Genomic DNA, 20,000 nt, shown 5'->3' with positions numbered 1-20,000 from the left:
ATGTCCCGCCCCTTTCCATAACCGTCAGTTTAACACACTACTAACTAACTCAACCAGGCCCCTTTATTCAACCAGGCCCCGCCCCTTTATTCTACGCATGAATTATTATAATGAGGAATATTGTGCCGTGTTCGTTCCCGGAAGAAACTCAAGATACAATGGAGGCGTTTCAGGAGTTCAGGAACACAGACACTGATATAGAGAAGAACTGGAGCTTCTTCATGATCAAATGAAGATGAACTCAAGTGTCTCAGACTTACAAGCTGAATGATGTTGGTGACGCTCTGCCAGTTGGCGAGTTTGATATGATCTCCTCCATCAACCAGGCCTTGATAACCCTGAGAGAGAGAGAGCGAGAGAGAGAGAGAGAGAGAGAGAGAGAGAGAGAGAGAGAGAGAGAGAGAGAGAGGTTAGAATCACACAAGCTCTCAGTGTCTCTCGCCCAGCAGAAGTTTCATAAAATAAAAAATCTAATTCTTACTCTTAAAAACTTGTACTACTTCCTGACCAACTTCACCTATTTTTTCCTTTCTAGTCAGATAAAAAGACATTTTCGCTTTTCCAATAACAAAGGGTTTGTTGCCTAAACAACAAGTTGCCCTTTTTTTCCCAAAACTTGAGAGAGAGAGAGAGATTAATTATTCTACTTTACTTTTTAATGTATGTATATGTACTATGATTGGAAATACTTTGGCAATACATTGAAACAACTGTCATGCCAATAAAGCACATTTTGAATTATTTTAATTTGAGAGATTGTGTGTGTGAGAGAGAGAGAGAGAGAGAGAGAGAGAGAGAGAGAGAGAGAGAGAGAGAGAGAGAGAGAGAGAGAGAGAGAATCCCACAAGCTCTCAGTGTCTCTCGCCCAGCAGGAGCTCCTACCTCATAGATCAGGTAGACTTTGGCGCCTACAAAGATGCCCATGCGTGTTACAGCTCGAACAGCAGCATTCATACCTGCAGAAATCACACACACACACACACACACACACACACACCAAAATGCATTTAATGCATAAAGACATTAGTGCATTAGTGTTTAATGCAACAACTACCGGTACATGATTTGACAAACTGTGTATGCAATGCACAATGCAATCTGGCAACACACACAACATGCAGAGCCAATTTAACGAGCAAACAATTTCAGGAACAAACAAGAGCAGCAGAAGAACACACTGGCTAGACGTGACAGAAAGTGCTGCCCAAATAAGTTACATAACAGTCATTCATGCATTACTTCTGCCCCAGATACTCTCATTTAACACAGAAAGAACTCAGAAAATCAGGAAATGACACAAAATACACCTTTTGCATTAGTATCGCATTCGCATGCAGTGCAGGAGTTTCAGTGTTTGCACGAGTGGATTCCTCTACAACTGTAAGACACGTTTCTATATTTACACATTGCTTGCATGCAGATGAACTGAAAGTGAACAATGTGTGAGACGCGCACTCTCGCGTCCGAAACGCTCTTTGTCCAGAATGTTTGTCCATAACGCTTTTATGATGGTGATGTTGTTTACCCTGCGCGTCCCCGCCGCTGGTCAGGACCGCGATGGCTTTCCCCGCGCCGCTCATCCGCAGCTTCTCAAAGTCCACATGCATGATGGAAGATCACTAATATAAACCCGCAACAGAGGAAAAACACTCGCACTGGTTCCCAGTTCAAAGCTTCTGACATTCACCGCACGTAGCGCACGAATTGTGTCGGCGGCGCGCACGTACGCGCGCCTGGCTCCGCCTCTTGATTGTTCTGCGCGCTCCCGCCTCGAGCTACACTTTTCTGCTCGTTTTCGAATTATCTCCACAATTAGACGAATATTAATATGATCGAATAGATATTGGACTTAAACTGAGTAATGAAACAATTAATGCAATGGAGAACTGACCATGAGACTGAACTAATGCTGACTGAAGCAGTTCATTTCATGACATAATGTGTAATGTTTTAAACGTAAAAAGTTAATGAGTTGAAATATTAATGTAATATTTAGTGAGAGACAATGGAAAAACATGAACCTCTTCTGTAACCCTTAAGCATTATTATGCGAAAACGGTAATACAGAGTCATACAAAACACTTGAATTTATAAAAAAGTAATATCACAATTCTGCATTTTGTATAAAAATAAATAAATCATACATCTAGTACATCAATAGCCTATCCTTTCCCACAGCTGAGATGTCTTCTGTATTGAAGTCAGAGAGTCGTAAAAAAACAGTGGGAAATATTCCACCATTTAGTGCAGTTAACATACATTTTGCTTTATGTATATGATATTTCCCAAATAAAATTACAATTTTAGTTATATTATCCATTTCCAGCAAACCGGTTTCACAATCCACAAACAAGACCATTATATCAGTTATAGTGACAAATGTGTAAAACACCTCAAAAATAAACAGAAACTTTGGACCAAAATAATTTGATATTTATTACAACTAAAAAATAAATGTACAATTGTTTATGTTTCCTCTTTACAAAAACAGCATAATGGAGAAACCCCTTCTTTAAACTTACTGATAAACTCATTTCATATTTATTATTTTAAAGTGAGTTTTTATTTTAACTTTACTAGGAATAACATTATTAATGTCTGGCGAACAGTTGTTGTTGTCTTGTCGCCCTCTGCTGTTGCTCCTGTGAACTGAGCGAGCGGACACGCGCTGTTGTCATAGACGCGGAGTGACGCGCATGCGCAGTGACTGATTACGGAAAGCAGAGATGTGATGTTCACCAGACGCATTCGGGATCAATATTGACGCACTTACAAACAAAACCTTAATATTTATCAACATGAAATTAACCCGGAAACTTGTTCTGGCTCGGGCTAAAGCATCGGACCTGGAAAGTGTGAAGAAATTAAACTGTTGGTGTGTTTTCTGCGGTTTGTTAGCTGCTAGCCTCATGAAAACCTGTCGTTTAATTAAAAATTTTCATTTCACATTAGTCTGTGTTGTTGGGTTTATCCTCAGTGTGGATTTACATGAAGATATTTGCTGAATAACTGTATTCTCTAATAATTTATTCGTGTGTTTCAGGGGCTGTAATCTGACAGACGTGAGTACTGAATCTTTTTTCTTCTTTTTAATGTTTAAAATCCCATTATATTAAAAATAAATGACATTATATTATAACACTGTTATCTATGGAAGACCATTTCTGTCACACAAGAAAACAATCAGGCTTTGGTAAATCTTAATTGTGACATGAAGTCAAAATTATGACATACCAGGTCATAATTACGAGATTAAAATGTCGAAATTATATTATTATTGATATAGTTTGTTAATTTCCAATTTTCATCTTAGAAAATGACTTTCTAATGTCATCATTTTAGTGCTGTCAAATAGATTAGGTTAGAATCGATTAATCGCATCTAACAAAAGTTTGTGTATATAATATGTGTATTTGACAGCACTACATAATTTTTTATGTCATAATTACGAGATTAAAATGTCGAAATTATGATATAAAGTCATCATTTTGATTTAGTATGTTAATTTCCAATTTTCATCTTAGAAATATGACTTTGTAATGTCATCATTTTAGTGCTGTCAAATAGATTAATCGCGATTAATCGTATCTAACAAAAGTTTGTTTATATATATATATATATGTGTGTATTTTTTGTTTTAATTATTTTTTTATTTTTTATATTTATTATGATTTACAAAAGTATGATTCATTTTTTTATGTGGCGTAAATAGGCTTTCATAGTTAGCATTGGTAATACTGAATGATTTCCATATTCATATACCATAGTACAATTTTAATCAAAATTATTCAACCTCCATTACAAATCAGGTTTATTGGCAAAATCCAAATACACAGATTTTCAGCTGTTAGCGATGAACAAATCAAACAGAAGTGATTAAAACAGCTCAACACAACAAATGTTTCAAATGGTTTCCCCAAATTCAACTGGAAATGCAACTTTTAATGACTTCTGCAGTCTCAGACCTGAATATAATCCCCCAGATCTGCAGAACAGGGGTCGTCTCGCTCATCAAGGGCTTCATTAGCGGCACCAGGTGTGCTAGAGCCAGAACACACGACACATCTGAGCTGGCGAGGTTTGATGAGTGTCACGTTTGACTGTATTTTAGAAATATGGTCAAAAGAATAGTCCAAAACGTTAAGAGAAGTGAATGGTTAATTTCGATTACAACTGTATACCCTTCTATTATATAATATGACATTTATTCAGTGCACTGTACATATTAATGTAAGGTTTATGTGTTCATTTTTCCACAGATCTCCATATTTGAGCAGATTCCTAATGTCGAGGTTCTCACACTGAGGTTTGTCTTGAGCTTTCAGGGAATAAGCGATTATAAATCTCCTCGTATATCTCCGAATCTACACGCAACATTTTTCTAAATGTCATAATCATTTGTTAACAAACAAGTATTCATTACTTAAATGAGCTCAGTGTTTCTGCCTTAAATTATGACATTGTTTAAATGAATACATTTTAATCTAACTGTGATTTTGTATATGTGCATTTCTGAAATGCATCACTTCCTCTGATATCAGATCAGCTGTAATGTGGACTCGTGCACTTCCTGTAAAGCTGCTTTGAGACGGTGTGTGTTGTGAAAAGCGCTGCACAAACACACGTGGATTGAGTTGACTGTGTGTTACGGCGTCTCTCTGTTGTCAGTGCGAACCACATCTCGTCTCTGGAGCACATCTCGTCCTGCCAGCATCTCAGCGAACTCTACCTGAGACGCAACGACATCCACTCGCTGTGTGAGCTCCGGCATCTGAGGGGTCTGAGTTACCTGAAGGTCCTGTGGCTGGCGGAGAACCCGTGCTGTTACACCACTGACCCGGACACGTACCGGCTGACCGTCATCAGGACCCTGCCCGGACTGCACAAGCTAGACAACCAGGGTGAGCTGAGACACGCTAGCACGAGAAATACAGGAAGACTGGATTCTAAACCTCAAAGAAATGCCACAATCAAGAGCCTGAAGCTTATACAGTCACGTCTCCTTCATTTATACAGCGCTTTACAGTGAGAACAGGAGATTACAGTAACAGAGATTACAGTGAGAACAGGAGATTACAGTAACAGAGATTACAGTGAGAACAGGAGAGTACAGTAACAGAGATTACAGTGAGAACAGGAGATTACAGTAACAGAGATTACAGTGAGAACAGGAGATTACAGTAACAGAGATTACAGTGAGAACAGGAGATTACAGTAACAGAGATTACAGTGAGAACAGGAGATTACAGTAACAGAGAGTGTTTAGGCTTTACAGTCGAACCAAACATTATTCAGACACCAGATTTAATTTTTGATTTTTTCACTAGTGTGATCAGGACACTATAGTTCATTTATAAGTGAGGAGAGCAAAATAAAGTAAACAGAGACATATTATATGTAGTAATATTCTTCATTCTACCAGTACACATTTGGCACCAGAAATGATTCAGACACTTTGAGCTGATCATGTTTTGCTGAAGTGTGTTGTCTTTAATTGCTAATGCTCTTTTTACACACACACTGAACAAAATGAAGCATTGCTTGGTCACTGGTTGAGCTAAACTGGTATTATCTAATTGTGTAGTTAAATTTAACAGCTGACAGATATTCAACATAATTCATGTGTGAGACAGTCTAACAGAAGGACGGACAAAACCAGTCAAATGTCAGCTGAGTTCTGCTCATATTTTATCACCATTCTCTAAACTATAGCGAATAAACTGAGATAACGTGAGAAATGCTGAATAAATTTTGGTTTGACTGTAGATATGAATATTCATGAGTTTGTTCTGTCAGTTGTTACAGAGGAGGAACTCGCACAAGCATTAAAGGAAGGGGAGGAGCTTGTGAGCCCTCCAGGCCCCGCCCCCACCAGCTCAACCAATGGCCTTACAGAAGCAGAGTCCGAGACCGACCCTCTTAATTACAGCATGGAGGAAACCAAGTAAGATGTGACCTGTGTTTCTGCTGTGTGTGTTGTGTGGATGTGGAGCTGAACACACACTCTCACACTGATTCTGTGCAGTAAGATTCGAGCTCAGCTGGGAATGAAGCTTCTGCCCAGAGACAAGTTTCCATCGCTGTCGTCCCCGAGAGAGGCCGGAGACAGGAGGAAGGTACCAACACAGCTCATTTCAACATAGACTCTATAACACACACCATTTTGAATTTGAATACACCATTCTGACCACTTCGAATATTTCCTCGCTATGTATGCCATACAACAGAGTTCTTAACATTATGGATTATATTACCTACTGTACAACTCGTTTAATGGAAAGTTGAAAGTAATGTTTTGTTACTTTTGTACTTTTTGTCCGTTTCCTGGAGAATTTTGATTTAGTAGTTTGAAAATGTTTAAGCAAATTAAACTAAAAAGTAATTTAGTTAAAAAGTAAAAGTTAAAAGTAGTTAAAAGTAACTTTTTATGAAAAGTAACTCAAATATTAATGTGTAAATGGATAAAGTAATACATTACTCTGATTGCGTAGTGCACGTTACTTGTAATGTGTTACTTGTTGCATCGAAAGTAATTTGATTGCGTAATACGTGTTACTTGTGATGCGTTACTTTACTCGTTACATCAAAAGTAATCTGATTACATAATGCATGTTACTTGTGATGCGTTACTTTACTCGTTAGATCAAAAGTAATCTGATTACATAATGCATGTTACTTGTGATGCGTTACTTTACTTGTTAGATCAAAAGTAATCTGATTACATTATGCATGTTACTTGTGATGCGTTACTTTACTAGTTACATCAAAAGTAATCTGATTACATAATGCATGTTACTTGTGATGCATTACTTTACTCGTTCCATCAAAAGTAATTTGATTGCGTAATACGTTACTTGTGATGCGTTACTTTACTCGTTAGATCAAAAGTAATCAGATTACATAATGCATGTTACTTGTGATGCGTTACTTTACTAGTTACATCAAAAGTAATCTGATTACATAATGCATGTTACTTGTGATGCATTACTTTACTCGTTCCATCAAAAGTAATTTGATTGCGTAATACGTTACTTGTGATGCGTTACTTTACTCGTTAGATCAAAAGTAATCAGATTACATAATGCATGTTACTTGTGATGCGTTACTTTACTCGTTACATTAAAAGTAATCTGATTACATTATGCATGTTACTTGTGATGCGTTACTTTACTAGTTACATCAAAAGTAATCTGATTACATAATGCATGTTACTTGTGATGCATTACTTTACTCGTTCCATCAAAAGTAATCTAATTACATAAAGCATGTTACTTGTGATGCGTTACTTTACTCGTTAGATCAAAAGTAATCAGATTACATAATGCATGTTACTTGTGATGCGTTACTTTACTCGTTACATTAAAAGTAATCTGATTACATTATGCATGTTACTTGTGATGCGTTACTTTACTAGTTACATCAAAAGTAATCTGATTACATAATGCATTAGGGCTGCACGATTTTGAGAAAAAAACCTAATTGCGGTTTTTCTGACAAATATTGCGATTGCGGTGCGATTTTCGATTTTTTTGGTTTTATTTATTTTAAAGCTTAAAACTGTACTTTTTATGTAATTTATGTAATAAATATAACCTTATTGTAAAGTGTTACTGATTAGTTATACACCGATTCAGACGTCTCCTGAGTTCACTGTTGGAAAGATCAGTTGTTTTAACCATTCATTAAAATGAATCGGTTCAAAGGAGTCATTAGTTCGCGAATTGGACGTGTCATGCGCGTTGTGTGATTATCCCAGCAGTTAGGACATGGACATCCAAGATTTCTGTCAACACAGAAAACATTTCATCACTGGATATTTTTTTCGTTTAATTAAAGAGTTTTTTTTTTGTCAGTTAAATGTCCGGGACGCTTTTGAGTTCAATTTATTTAGCACAATTCACACCCAGCGGTAATTCAGGGGGAAAAAAAAAATCTCCGAATGATCCACATGAAACTTTGGTCTTCCGACCTTTTACCACCGTGTCGATTTATTTTGTGCGAGGGAGAGAGAGCAAGACAGCGCTTAGTTTGGAGACTGTGAAGTCTTGTTTACTTTCGCCAGGCTCCGAAGAGAGAGAGAGAGAGAGAATGCGCGCGCGCGCGACCGGCTCTCTCTCTGCTCGTTCTGTTAAACATGCGCCCTGTCACTCACAAGCGCAGCAGTTCATCTACATTACTCACCGATCAAATAATACTTTGGCGGGACAAAAATTCACTTTGGCGGGCGCTAAAACAAGTTCAATGCAGAAAATTCATGCGTGAATTTAACTTAGTAGGCTACATGACCATGCACTCGCACAAATGCGACCACATAAAATTTTAACTCGCACATTCTCAAAAAATGGTCGCATATTTCCGCCATTTCTGCGCAGTTACAAGCTTTTTCTATTGGCACAATTCGAGGTAGCCTACACGTTGTGTGTTAGCTGCTTTGCTGCTGACAGAAATACGGTGCACTGCATACAACCTTGTAACTTTCCATTGCCATTTCTAATTGGCCAGCAAGCCAGGAACGCGAGATTCGACCATTTTGATTGGCTAATAGGTTTGTCACTCAAATGTCAGAGGTGGGGGAAAAAACCTCAGACTCCTGAGGTTAGGTTATTGCGGGAGTTAAAACCTCAATATCGATGCGATAAAGGTTAATCGTGCAGCCCTATAATGCATGTTACTTGTGATGCGTTACTTTACTCGTTACATCAAAAGTAATCTGATTACATAATGCATGTTACTTGTGATGCGTTACTTTACTCGTTAGATCAAAAGTAATCTGATTACATAATGCATGTTACTTGTGATGCGTTACTTTACTCGTTACATCAAAAGTAATCTAATTACATAAAGCATGTTACTTGTGATGCGTTACTTTACTCGTTACATTAAAAGTAATCTGATTACATAATGCATGTTACTTGTGATGCGTTACTTTACTCGTTAGATCAAAAGTAATCTGATTACATAATGCATGTTACTTGTGATGCGTTACTTTACTCGTTACATCAAAAGTAATCTAATTACATAAAGCATGTTACTTGTGATGCGTTACTTTACTCGTTACATTAAAAGTAATCTGATTACATAATGCATGTTACTTGTGATGTGTTGCTTTACTCGTTAGATCAAAAGTAATCTGATTACATAATGCATGTTACTTGTGATGCGTTACTTTACTCGTTACATTAAAAGTAATCTGATTACATAATGCATGTTACTTGTGATGCGTTACTTTACTCGTTACATCAAAAGTAATCTAATTACATAAAGCATGTTACTTGTGATGTGTTGCTTTACTCGTTAGATCAAAAGTAATCTGATTACATAAAGCATGTTACTTGTGATGCGTTACTTTACTCGTTAGATCAAAAGTAATCTGATTACATAATGCATGTTACTTGTGATGCGTTACTTTACTCGTTACATCAAAAGTAATCTAATTACATAAAGCATGTTACTTGTGATGCGTTACTTTACTCGTTACATTAAAAGTAATCTGATTACATAATGCATGTTACTTGTGATGTGTTGCTTTACTCGTTAGATCAAAAGTAATCTGATTACATAATGCATGTTACTTGTGATGCGTTACTTTACTCGTTACATTAAAAGTAATCTGATTACATAATGCATGTTACTTGTGATGCGTTACTTTACTCGTTACATCAAAAGTAATCTAATTACATAAAGCATGTTACTTGTGATGTGTTGCTTTACTCGTTAGATCAAAAGTAATCTGATTACATAATGCATGTTACTTGTGATGCGTTACTTTACTCGTTACATCAAAAGTAATCTAATTACATAAAGCATGTTACTTGTGATGTGTTGCTTTACTCGTTACATCAAAAGTAATCTAATTACATAATGCATGTTACTTGTGATGCGTTACTTTACTCGTTAGATCAAAAGTAATCTAATTACATAAAGCATGTTACTTGTGATGCGTTACTTTACTCGTTACATTAAAAGTAATCTGATTACATAATGCATGTTACTTGTGATGCGTTACTTTACTCGTTAGATCAAAAGTAATCTGATTACATAATGCATGTTACTTGTGATGCGTTACTTTACTCGTTACATCAAAAGTAATCTAATTACATAAAGCATGTTACTTGTGATGTGTTGCTTTACTCGTTAGATCAAAAGTAATCTGATTACATAATGCATGTTACTTGTGATGCGTTACTTTACTCGTTACATCAAAAGTAATCTAATTACATAAAGCATGTTACTTGTGATGTGTTGCTTTACTCGTTACATCAAAAGTAATCTAATTACATAATGCATGTTACTTGTGATGCGTTACTTTACTCGTTACATCAAAAGTAATCTAATTACATAAAGCATGTTACTTGTGATGCGTTACTTTACTCGTTACATTAAAAGTAATCTGATTACATAATGCATGTTACTTGTGATGCGTTACTTTACTCGTTAGATCAAAAGTAATCTGATTACATAATGCATGTTACTTGTGATGCGTTACTTTACTCGTTACATCAAAAGTAATCTAATTACATAAAGCATGTTACTTGTGATGCGTTACTTTACTCGTTACATTAAAAGTAATCTGATTACATAATGCATGTTACTTGTGATGTGTTGCTTTACTCGTTAGATCAAAAGTAATCTGATTACATAATGCATGTTACTTGTGATGCGTTACTTTACTCGTTACATTAAAAGTAATCTGATTACATAATGCATGTTACTTGTGATGCGTTACTTTACTCGTTACATCAAAAGTAATCTAATTACATAAAGCATGTTACTTGTGATGTGTTGCTTTACTCGTTAGATCAAAAGTAATCTGATTACATAATGCATGTTACTTGTGATGCGTTACTTTACTCGTTACATCAAAAGTAATCTAATTACATAAAGCATGTTACTTGTGATGTGTTGCTTTACTCGTTACATCAAAAGTAATCTAATTACATAAAGCATGTTACTTGTGATGTGTTGCTTTACTCGTTAGATCAAAAGTAATCTGATTACATAATGCATGTTACTTGTGATGCGTTACTTTACTCGTTACATTAAAAGTAATCTGATTACATAATGCATGTTACTTGTGATGCGTTACTTTACTCGTTAGATCAAAAGTAATCTGATTACATAATGCATGTTACTTGTGATGCGTTACTTTACTCGTTACATCAAAAGTAATCTAATTACATAAAGCATGTTACTTGTGATGCGTTACTTTACTCGTTACATTAAAAGTAATCTGATTACATAATGCATGTTACTTGTGATGTGTTGCTTTACTCGTTAGATCAAAAGTAATCTGATTACATAATGCATGTTACTTGTGATGCGTTACTTTACTCGTTACATTAAAAGTAATCTGATTACATAATGCATGTTACTTGTGATGCGTTACTTTACTCGTTACATCAAAAGTAATCTAATTACATAAAGCATGTTACTTGTGATGCGTTACTTTACTCGTTACATTAAAAGTAATCTGATTACATAATGCATGTTACTTGTGATGCGTTACTTTACTCGTTAGATCAAAAGTAATCTGATTACATAATGCATGTTACTTGTGATGCGTTACTTTACTCGTTACATCAAAAGTAATCTAATTACATAAAGCATGTTACTTGTGATGCGTTACTTTACTCGTTACATTAAAAGTAATCTGATTACATAATGCATGTTACTTGTGATGTGTTGCTTTACTCGTTAGATCAAAAGTAATCTGATTACATAATGCATGTTACTTGTGATGCGTTACTTTACTCGTTACATTAAAAGTAATCTGATTACATAATGCATGTTACTTGTGATGTGTTGCTTTACTCGTTAGATCAAAAGTAATCTGATTACATAATGCATGTTACTTGTGATGCGTTACTTTACTCGTTACATTAAAAGTAATCTGATTACATAATGCATGTTACTTGTGATGCGTTACTTTACTCGTTACATCAAAAGTAATCTGATTACATAATGCATGTTACTTGTGATGCGTTGCTTTACTCGTTAGATCAAAAGTAATCTGATTACATAATGCATGTTACTTGTGATATGTTACTTTACTCGTTACATTAAAAGTAATCTGATTACATAATGCATGTTACTTGTGATGCGTTACTTTACTCGTTAGATCAAAAGTAATCTGATTACATAATGCATGTTACTTGTGATGCGTTACTTTACTCGTTACATCAAAAGTAATCTAATTACATAAAGCATGTTACTTGTGATGCGTTACTTTACTCGTTACATTAAAAGTAATCTGATTACATAATGCATGTTACTTGTGATGTGTTGCTTTACTCGTTAGATCAAAAGTAATCTGATTACATAATGCATGTTACTTGTGATGCGTTACTTTACTCGTTACATTAAAAGTAATCTGATTGTGTAATACATGTTACTAGTACTGTGTTACCCCCAACACTGCTCATATGTAACTCATCTGTGTTGTTCCTGGTTTCAGTGTCACACATTAGAGGCCGTTCTTCTCCTGCTGAAGGATTTGGACGTCGAGGAGCTGAAAATCGTTCAGTCAGTCACAGAGAGCAAACTCAGATCCCGCAGTCGACAGAGAGAGAAATCTCCCGTCTGCTCATGAACTCGCCAGCGGAAAACACCTTTACACCAGCGGCCCATGAGCAAACACTTCATATTCGGAAAACGACACATTTATACATATTTCAGTAACACTTTACAATAAGGTTTTATTTGTTAATGCATTTGCTAACATGAGCAATATATTCCTTACTGCATTTGTTTGTTAATGTTAGTAAAAATAGAGTTCATGTTAGTTCACAGTGCATTAACTAATGTTAATATTAACTTATTTAAAAAACTATTCGTTTATGCTGAAGTTAACTTTAAGAATATTAAATGCTGTAAAATTATAGTTAATTTTAACGAATGCGTTTTATGTTAATAAACGAAACCTTATTGTAAAGTGTTCTATAATAAATGTCTTGAGTTATTTGTTTTTATGCTCAAGGCAGAATGTCTCAGATATTAACACTTCATGGTCACTTTAAACACTGCGGTACTTCAGATCACTTCCTGTATGGGATAAAACGAATGAATAATGTAAAAGCTTTAGTTTGTTTGAATCTTTCATGCTCACTTGTGATTGTTACCAAGTTGCCTTTCGCTGTTCAAACTCCTGTTTTGGAGAAAATGTTTTGCTTTGTAATGATCTAAATGAAGTGGAACAACATTTTGTGTTGAAATAATACATACGAGAATGTATTTTTCTATGTAAATAAATTCAGATGCACAAGAATATTTATTTTTCCATCATGATCCTACACAATTTTACAGAATACTGTACATGATTAAGTGTCGCTTAAACCCTAAATCTGACATGTTTCCTTGAACATGAAGCACGAAATCAAATCATTTATGATACAAAGTTGACATGTTATTTATCAGAAAGATCAGGTGCCATTCACGTGACGTCTTCCAGGTTTCATTCCACATCGTTTTTCTCCAGAAAGTCAGTCAGGGTCCCGTTATCCACTGGAATGAGGAGATATTCCACCCCGTCGGCGCCCTGACACAAATAACGCTGCTTTAAAGAGATAGTTCACCCAAAAATGAAAATTAGCCCATGATTTACTCACCCTCAACCCATCCTATGTGTTTATGACATTCTTCTTCCAGACGAATACAATCTAAGTTATATTAAAAAAAATGTCCTGGCTCTTCCAAGCTTTATAATGGCAGTGAATGGGTATATTGTTTTGTAAGTCCATAAAAGTCATCCATCCATGATAAAAGTGCATCCGTCCATCATAAAAGTCATCCATCCATGATAAAAGTGCATCTGTCCATCATAAAAGTGCGTCTATCCATCATAAAAGTGCATCCGTCCATCATAAAAGTGCATCCGTCCATCATAAAAGTGCATCTATCCATCATAAAAGTCCATCTATCATCATAAAAGTGCATCTATCCATCATAAAAGTGCATCTATCATCATAAGTGCATCTATCCATCATAAAAGTGCATCTATCATCATAAAAGTGCATCTGTCCATCATAAAAGTCCATCTATCATCATAAAAGTGCATCTATCCATCATAAAAGTGCATCTGTCCATCATAAAAGTGCATCTGTCCATCATAAAAGTGCATCTGTCCATCATAAAAGTGCATCTGTCCATCATAAAAGTGCATCCGTCCATCATAAAAGTGCATCTATCCATCATAAGTCCATCTATCATCATAAAAGTGCATCTGTCCATCATAAAAGTGCATCTGTCTATCATAAAAGTGCATCCGTCCATCATAAAAGTGCATCTGTCCATCATAAAAGTGCATCTATCCATCATAAAAGTGCATCTATCATCATAAAAGTGCATCTGTCCATCATAAAAGTGCATCTATCCATCATAAAAGTGCATCTGTCCATCATAAAAGTGCATCTATCATCATAAGTGCATCTATCCATCATAAAAGTGCATCTGTCCATCATAAAAGTGCATCCGTCCATCATAAAAGTGCATCTGTCCATCATAAAAGTGCATCTATCCATCATAAAAGTGCATCTATCATCATAAAAGTGCATCTGTCCATCATAAAAGTGCATCTATCCATCATAAAAGTGCATCTATCATCATAAGTGCATCTATCCATCATAAAAGTGCATCTGTCCATCATAAAAGTGCATCCGTCCATCATAAAAGTGCATCTGTCCATCATAAAAGTGCATCTATCCATCATAAAAGTGCATCCGTCCATCATAAAAGTGCATCTGTCCATCATAAAAGTGCATCTATCCATCATAAAAGTGCATCTATCATCATAAAAGTGCATCTGTCCATCATAAAAGTGCATCTATCCATCATAAAAGTGCATCTGTCCATCATAAAAGTGCATCTATCATCATAAAAGTGCATCTGTCCATCATAAAAGTGCATCTATCCATCATAAAAGTGCATCTGTCCATCATAAAAGTGCATCTATCATCATAAGTGCATCTATCCATCATAAAAGTGCATCTGTCCATCATAAAAGTGCATCTATCATCATAAGTGCATCTATCCATCATAAAAGTGCATCTGTCCATCATAAAAGTGCATCCGTCCATCATAAAAGTGCATCTATCCATCATAAAAGTCCATCTATCATCATAAAAGTGCATCTGTCCATCATAAAAGTGCATCTATCCATCATAAAAGTCCATCTATCATCATAAAAGTGCATCTGTCCATCATAAAAGTGCATCTGTCCATCATAAAAGTGCATCCGTCCATCATAAAAGTGCATCTATCCATCATAAGTCCATCTATCATCATAAAAGTGCATCTGTCCATCATAAAAGTGCATCTGTCCATCATAAAAGTGCATCCGTCCATCATAAAAGTGCATCTGTCCATCATAAAAGTCCATCTATCATCATAAAAGTGCATCTGTCCATCATAAAAGTGCATCTATCCATCATAAAAGTCCATCTATCATCATAAAAGTGCATCTGTCCATCATATAAGTGCATCTATCCATCATAAAAGTCCATCTATCATCATAAAAGTGCATCTGTCCATCATAAAAGTGCATCTATCCATCATAAAAGTCCATCTATCATCATAAAAGTGCATCTGTCCATCATAAAAGTGCATCTGTCCATCATAAAAGTGCATCCGTCCATCATAAAAGTGCATCTATCCATCATAAGTCCATCTATCATCATAAAAGTGCATCTGTCCATCATAAAAGTGCATCTGTCCATCATAAAAGTGCATCCGTCCATCATAAAAGTGCATCTGTCCATCATAAAAGTCCATCTATCATCATAAAAGTGCATCTGTCCATCATAAAAGTGCATCTATCCATCATAAAAGTCCATCTATCATCATAAAAGTGCATCTGTCCATCATAAAAGTGCATCTGTCCATCATAAAAGTGCATCCGTCCATCATAAAAGTGCATCTATCATCATAAAAGTGCATCTATCCATCATAAAAGTCCATCTATCATCATAAAAGTGCATCTGTCCATCATAAAAGTGCATCTGTCCATCATAAAAGTGCATCTATCCATCATAAAAGTCCATCTATCATCATAAAAGTGCATCTGTCCATCATAAAAGTGCATCTGTCCATCATAAAAGTGCATCTGTCCATCATAAAAGTGCATCTATCCATCATAAAAGTCCATCTATCATCATAAAAGTGCATCCGTCCATCATAAAAGTGCATCTGTCCATCATAAAAGTGCATCTGTCCATCATAAAAGTGCATCCGTCCATCATAAAAGTGCATCTGTCCATCATAAAAGTCCATCTATCATCATAAAAGTGCATCTGTCCATCATAAAAGTGCATCTATCCATCATAAAAGTCCATCTATCATCATAAAAGTGCATCCGTCCATCATAAAAGTGCATCTGTCCATCATAAAAGTGCATCTATCCATCATAAAAGTCCATCTATCATCATAAAAGTGCATCTGTCCATCATAAAAGTGCATCTGTCCATCATAAAAGTGCATCCGTCCATCATAAAAGTCCATCTATCATCATAAAAGTGCATCTGTCCATCATAAAAGTGCATCTGTCCATCATAAAAGTGCATCTGTCCATCATAAAAGTGCATCTGTCCATCATAAAAGTGCATGTCCATCATAAAAGTGTCTATTCATCATAAAAGTGCATCTATCCATCATAAAAGTGCATCTGTCCATCATAAAAGTGCATCTGTCCATCATAAAAGTGCATCCGTCCATCATAAAAGTGCATCTATCCATCATAAAAGTCCATCTATCATCATAAAAGTGCATCTGTCCATCATAAAAGTGCATCTGTCCATCATAAAAGTGCATCCGTCCATCATAAAAGTGCATCTATCCATCATAAGTCCATCTATCATCATAAAAGTGCATCTGTCCATCATAAAAGTGCATCTGTCCATCATAAAAGTGCATCCGTCCATCATAAAAGTGCATCTGTCCATCATAAAAGTCCATCTATCATCATAAAAGTGCATCTGTCCATCATAAAAGTGCATCTATCCATCATAAAAGTCCATCTATCATCATAAAAGTGCATCTGTCCATCATAAAAGTGCATCTGTCCATCATAAAAGTGCATCCGTCCATCATAAAAGTGCATCTATCATCATAAAAATGCATCTGTCCATCATAAAAGTGCATCTGTCCATCATAAAAGTGCATGTCCATCATAAAAGTGTCTATTCATCATAAAAGTGCATCTATCCATCATAAAAGTGCATCTGTCCATCATAAAAGTGCATCTGTCCATCATAAAAGTGCATCTGTCCATCATAAAAGTGCATCTGTCCATCATAAAAGTGCATCTGTCCATCATAAAAGTGTGCATAGCTTCACTTCAGAAGGCCTTTATTAACCCGCCAGAGACGTGTGGAGCACTTTATGATAGACTTCCTAAAAAATACACCCATTCACTCCCATTATAAAGCTGGGAAGATTCAGGATTTTTTTTTTTATATAACTCTGATTGTGTTCGTCTGAAAGAATAATATCATATACATCTAGAATGACTTGAGGGTGAGTAAATCATGAGTAAATCATTTCTGCACATATGAACAGGACAGGCGAGTTCTGACCTTCTTGGTTCGGATGAGTTTGTGATCTCTGAACTCGGTGAGTTGCGTGCGCAGAGTGATGTCACTGTTCACCAGGAAAGACTCGCGACAGCGCTGGTAGAAATCCTGGAAAGACAATCCTGAACAAACAACAAAACAATGAAGTTCTAACACGCAGGAGTTGATTATAAATGAACAGTGGCAGTGACGGTGGTTTACCCGTGTACGCAGGATTGTCCTTGTTCTCCAGCTGAAACTCCGCCAGTAATCTGAAGATTCCTCTGCAATTTACAAACAATTATTATATCATACTATACAAAAATTACCATTGTTCTATTTTTGTTCACATTTTTATAATCAATATTGGATTGTTTTAATTACTGGTGTATGACTGCAAAAAGTTAAAACATGCTTTTCATCCGAATGTCAATTTCTGCCTTTATAAATCCAGATTTACTTCAGAAGCAGCATGAAATCAGTCTGTACTTAGCGGCAACCTTCCAGTCTCTCACACACACACACACACACACAAACACACACACACACACACACACACACACACACACACACACACACACACACCACAACACTCTTCAATCTAACACTGAAGTGTCTTAAACTGCAGTTCATCCACTGGCCACTAGAGGCCGGCTGCAGAAGAGACTCAATCCCATAAACCCCTGTGTTAAAATGGCCAACTTTACAGCAGAAAACAACATGTTTACAGTCTGGTGCAAAAAGTAGTTTTGGTCTATATTGCTAATTTTGCCCTTCAGGACGACAGTGAGGGGGTGAACTCTTTTATAACTCATCCATTTAAATTATATTAAGCCTTAAAGTTCTGCATAATTAAGGGCGTGGCCACTTGAGTGACAGGTGTATTGCCGCTGATGTCACTGCTAGCCGTTTGACTGCTGTCTGTTAGCGTCACCTCAGCTAATCCGCCTCGCTGCACATTTTCATTTTCACTATCCGCGAGTGACGCTGCCAAGATGGCGACCGGCTCCGCCCACTTTGGGCTTCAGAAGCGCTCTTCAGAAACACTACGGGTGACGTCAAACACACTACGCCCAGTGTTTTATACAGTGTATGATCTGTACGTGCGTTTGATTTGTGAATGTCCTGACTGTGACTGAGGCTAGTGTCGTCACCTGGCGTTGGGCGTGAGGCTGCGCAGCACGTGTGTGAGAGAGCTGAGCGCTAGCGCCCCCGTCTGGCGCACGAGCAGAGAGTTCTCGTACGATGTCTCCTCAGCGTACGGCAGGTACGTCGTGGTTTCGTACCACAGCCAGTTGAACATGCTCATCTTCGCCTGGTCCCAGACTGAAACACACACACACACACACACACACACACACACACACACACACACACACACACACACACACACACCAGGGGTTATTACAGACAGCATCAGGGATGAGATTCATCTCCATCTACTCAACATTACAAGGCCATTATATCAGTGTCTATGGAAGATTGCTTCTGCCACAGAATCAAAAAACAAAGTAATTGACACTTTTTATATCACAATTCTGACTTTGTTTCTTGGGATTCAGAGTTTATAACTCACATTTCTGACTTTTTTCTTCACAATTTCAAGTGTAATTTTAGCAATTCTAACATTTCTCGCAATTGCAAGTTTATTTTTTCGCAATTCTGATGGGTTTTTTTCTCACAACTCAGACATTATTTCCCGCTTATTGCATTCCATTTATATCTCACAATTCTGAAGATATTAGCACATTTAATTTTCGCAATTCAGCAATATTTCTCACAATTGCGAGTTTTTCCCCCCACAATTCTGACGTTTTTATCGTAACGTAACTTGCGAATGCAAGTTAATCTCACAATTCTGATATTTTTTCTCGCTATTGCGTTTAATTTATAACTCGCAATTCTGACTTTTTTCCTTACACGTTTAATTTTCGCAATTCTAAAAAAAATTCTCGCTATTGTATTTAATTTATCTCTTGCAATTCTGATGCTATACAAGTTTATTTCTTCAAAATAAACTATTAAAAAAATATATTTTCTCAATTGTGACATTTTTCTTGCCATTGCGTTTAATTTATATCTTGCAATTCTCACTTATTTCCTCACAACTGCACGATTCTGAAAATTTTTCAGCAATTGCAAGTTTAATTTTTCCGCAATTCTGAGGGTTTCTTTCTCGCAAGCTTATAACACGCAAATTTAGCAATATTTCTCGATATTGCAAGTTTATTTTCCTGCGATTCTGACATTTTTTCTTGCAAATGCAAGTTTATATCTCGCAAATCTGATATTTTTTCTTGCTATTGCGTTTAATTTATAACTCGTAATTCAGACTTTTTTCCCTCACATTTACACATTTAATTTTCTAAATTCTGAAGTTTTTTCTCACGATTACAAGTTTATAACTTACAATTCTGACATTTTTTTCTCGCTATTGCATTTAATTTATATCTTGCAATT

The 20,000-nt window shown here is 36.1% G+C and overlaps 3 protein-coding genes across 5 annotated transcripts in view; 1 reads left to right on the top strand and 2 right to left on the bottom strand.

Moving 5' to 3' along the window:
* pfklb (phosphofructokinase, liver b) overlaps positions 1-1,757 on the bottom strand; it is a 20,550-nt gene extending 18,793 nt beyond the window's left edge. The window contains exons 1-3 of one of the 2 annotated variants that reach the window (XM_081357290.1): positions 1,308-1,757; positions 883-956; positions 261-338 (exon numbers count right to left, since the gene is read on the bottom strand). In XM_081357290.1, the coding sequence (XP_081213416.1) occupies positions 261-338; positions 883-954 (150 nt within the window). In that variant the 5' untranslated portion in view covers positions 955-956; positions 1,308-1,757. The remainder of the gene's footprint in view (positions 1-260; positions 339-882; positions 957-1,307) is intronic. The other variant, XM_081357289.1, reaches the window with a different exon arrangement.
* Positions 1,758-2,725: 968 nt separating this feature from the next.
* cfap410 (cilia and flagella associated protein 410) lies at positions 2,726-13,259 on the top strand. Its single transcript, XM_081357332.1, has 7 exons — positions 2,726-2,875; positions 3,044-3,062; positions 4,260-4,306; positions 4,669-4,901; positions 5,797-5,944; positions 6,026-6,116; positions 12,455-13,259. The coding sequence occupies exons 1-7, from the start codon at positions 2,799-2,801 to the stop codon at positions 12,587-12,589; spliced, it is 750 nt and encodes a 249-aa protein (XP_081213458.1). The 5' UTR covers positions 2,726-2,798; the 3' UTR covers positions 12,590-13,259.
* Positions 13,203-20,000, bottom strand: part of orc2 (origin recognition complex, subunit 2) — a 13,577-nt gene continuing 6,779 nt past the window's right edge. Inside the window, exons 13-16 of one of the 2 annotated variants that reach the window (XM_081357302.1) lie at positions 18,695-18,866; positions 17,763-17,824; positions 17,565-17,683; positions 13,203-13,534 (exon numbers count right to left, since the gene is read on the bottom strand). In XM_081357302.1, coding sequence (XP_081213428.1) covers positions 13,451-13,534; positions 17,565-17,683; positions 17,763-17,824; positions 18,695-18,866 — 437 coding nt within the window. In that variant the 3' untranslated portion in view covers positions 13,203-13,450. The remainder of the gene's footprint in view (positions 13,535-17,564; positions 17,684-17,762; positions 17,825-18,694; positions 18,867-20,000) is intronic. The other variant, XM_081357303.1, reaches the window with a different exon arrangement.

The sequence above is a fragment of the Scardinius erythrophthalmus genome (assembly GCF_964197995.2).
Source record: "Scardinius erythrophthalmus genome assembly, chromosome: 25".
NCBI lineage: Eukaryota > Metazoa > Chordata > Actinopteri > Cypriniformes > Leuciscidae > Scardinius > Scardinius erythrophthalmus.
This window is presented reverse-complemented; position numbering and strand designations above follow the sequence as displayed.

Excerpts from the sequence above, each read along its gene's own strand:
- cfap410 (XM_081357332.1), top strand. The coding sequence starts at position 2,799 with ATGAAATTAACCCGGAAACTTGTTCTGGCTCGGGCTAAAGCATCGGAC. Across the intron at positions 4,307-4,668 it reads GTCGAGGTTCTCACACTGAG|TGCGAACCACATCTCGTCTC; the intron begins GTTTGTCTTGAG and ends CTCTGTTGTCAG. Across the intron at positions 4,902-5,796 it reads GCACAAGCTAGACAACCAGG|TTGTTACAGAGGAGGAACTC; the intron begins GTGAGCTGAGAC and ends TTGTTCTGTCAG.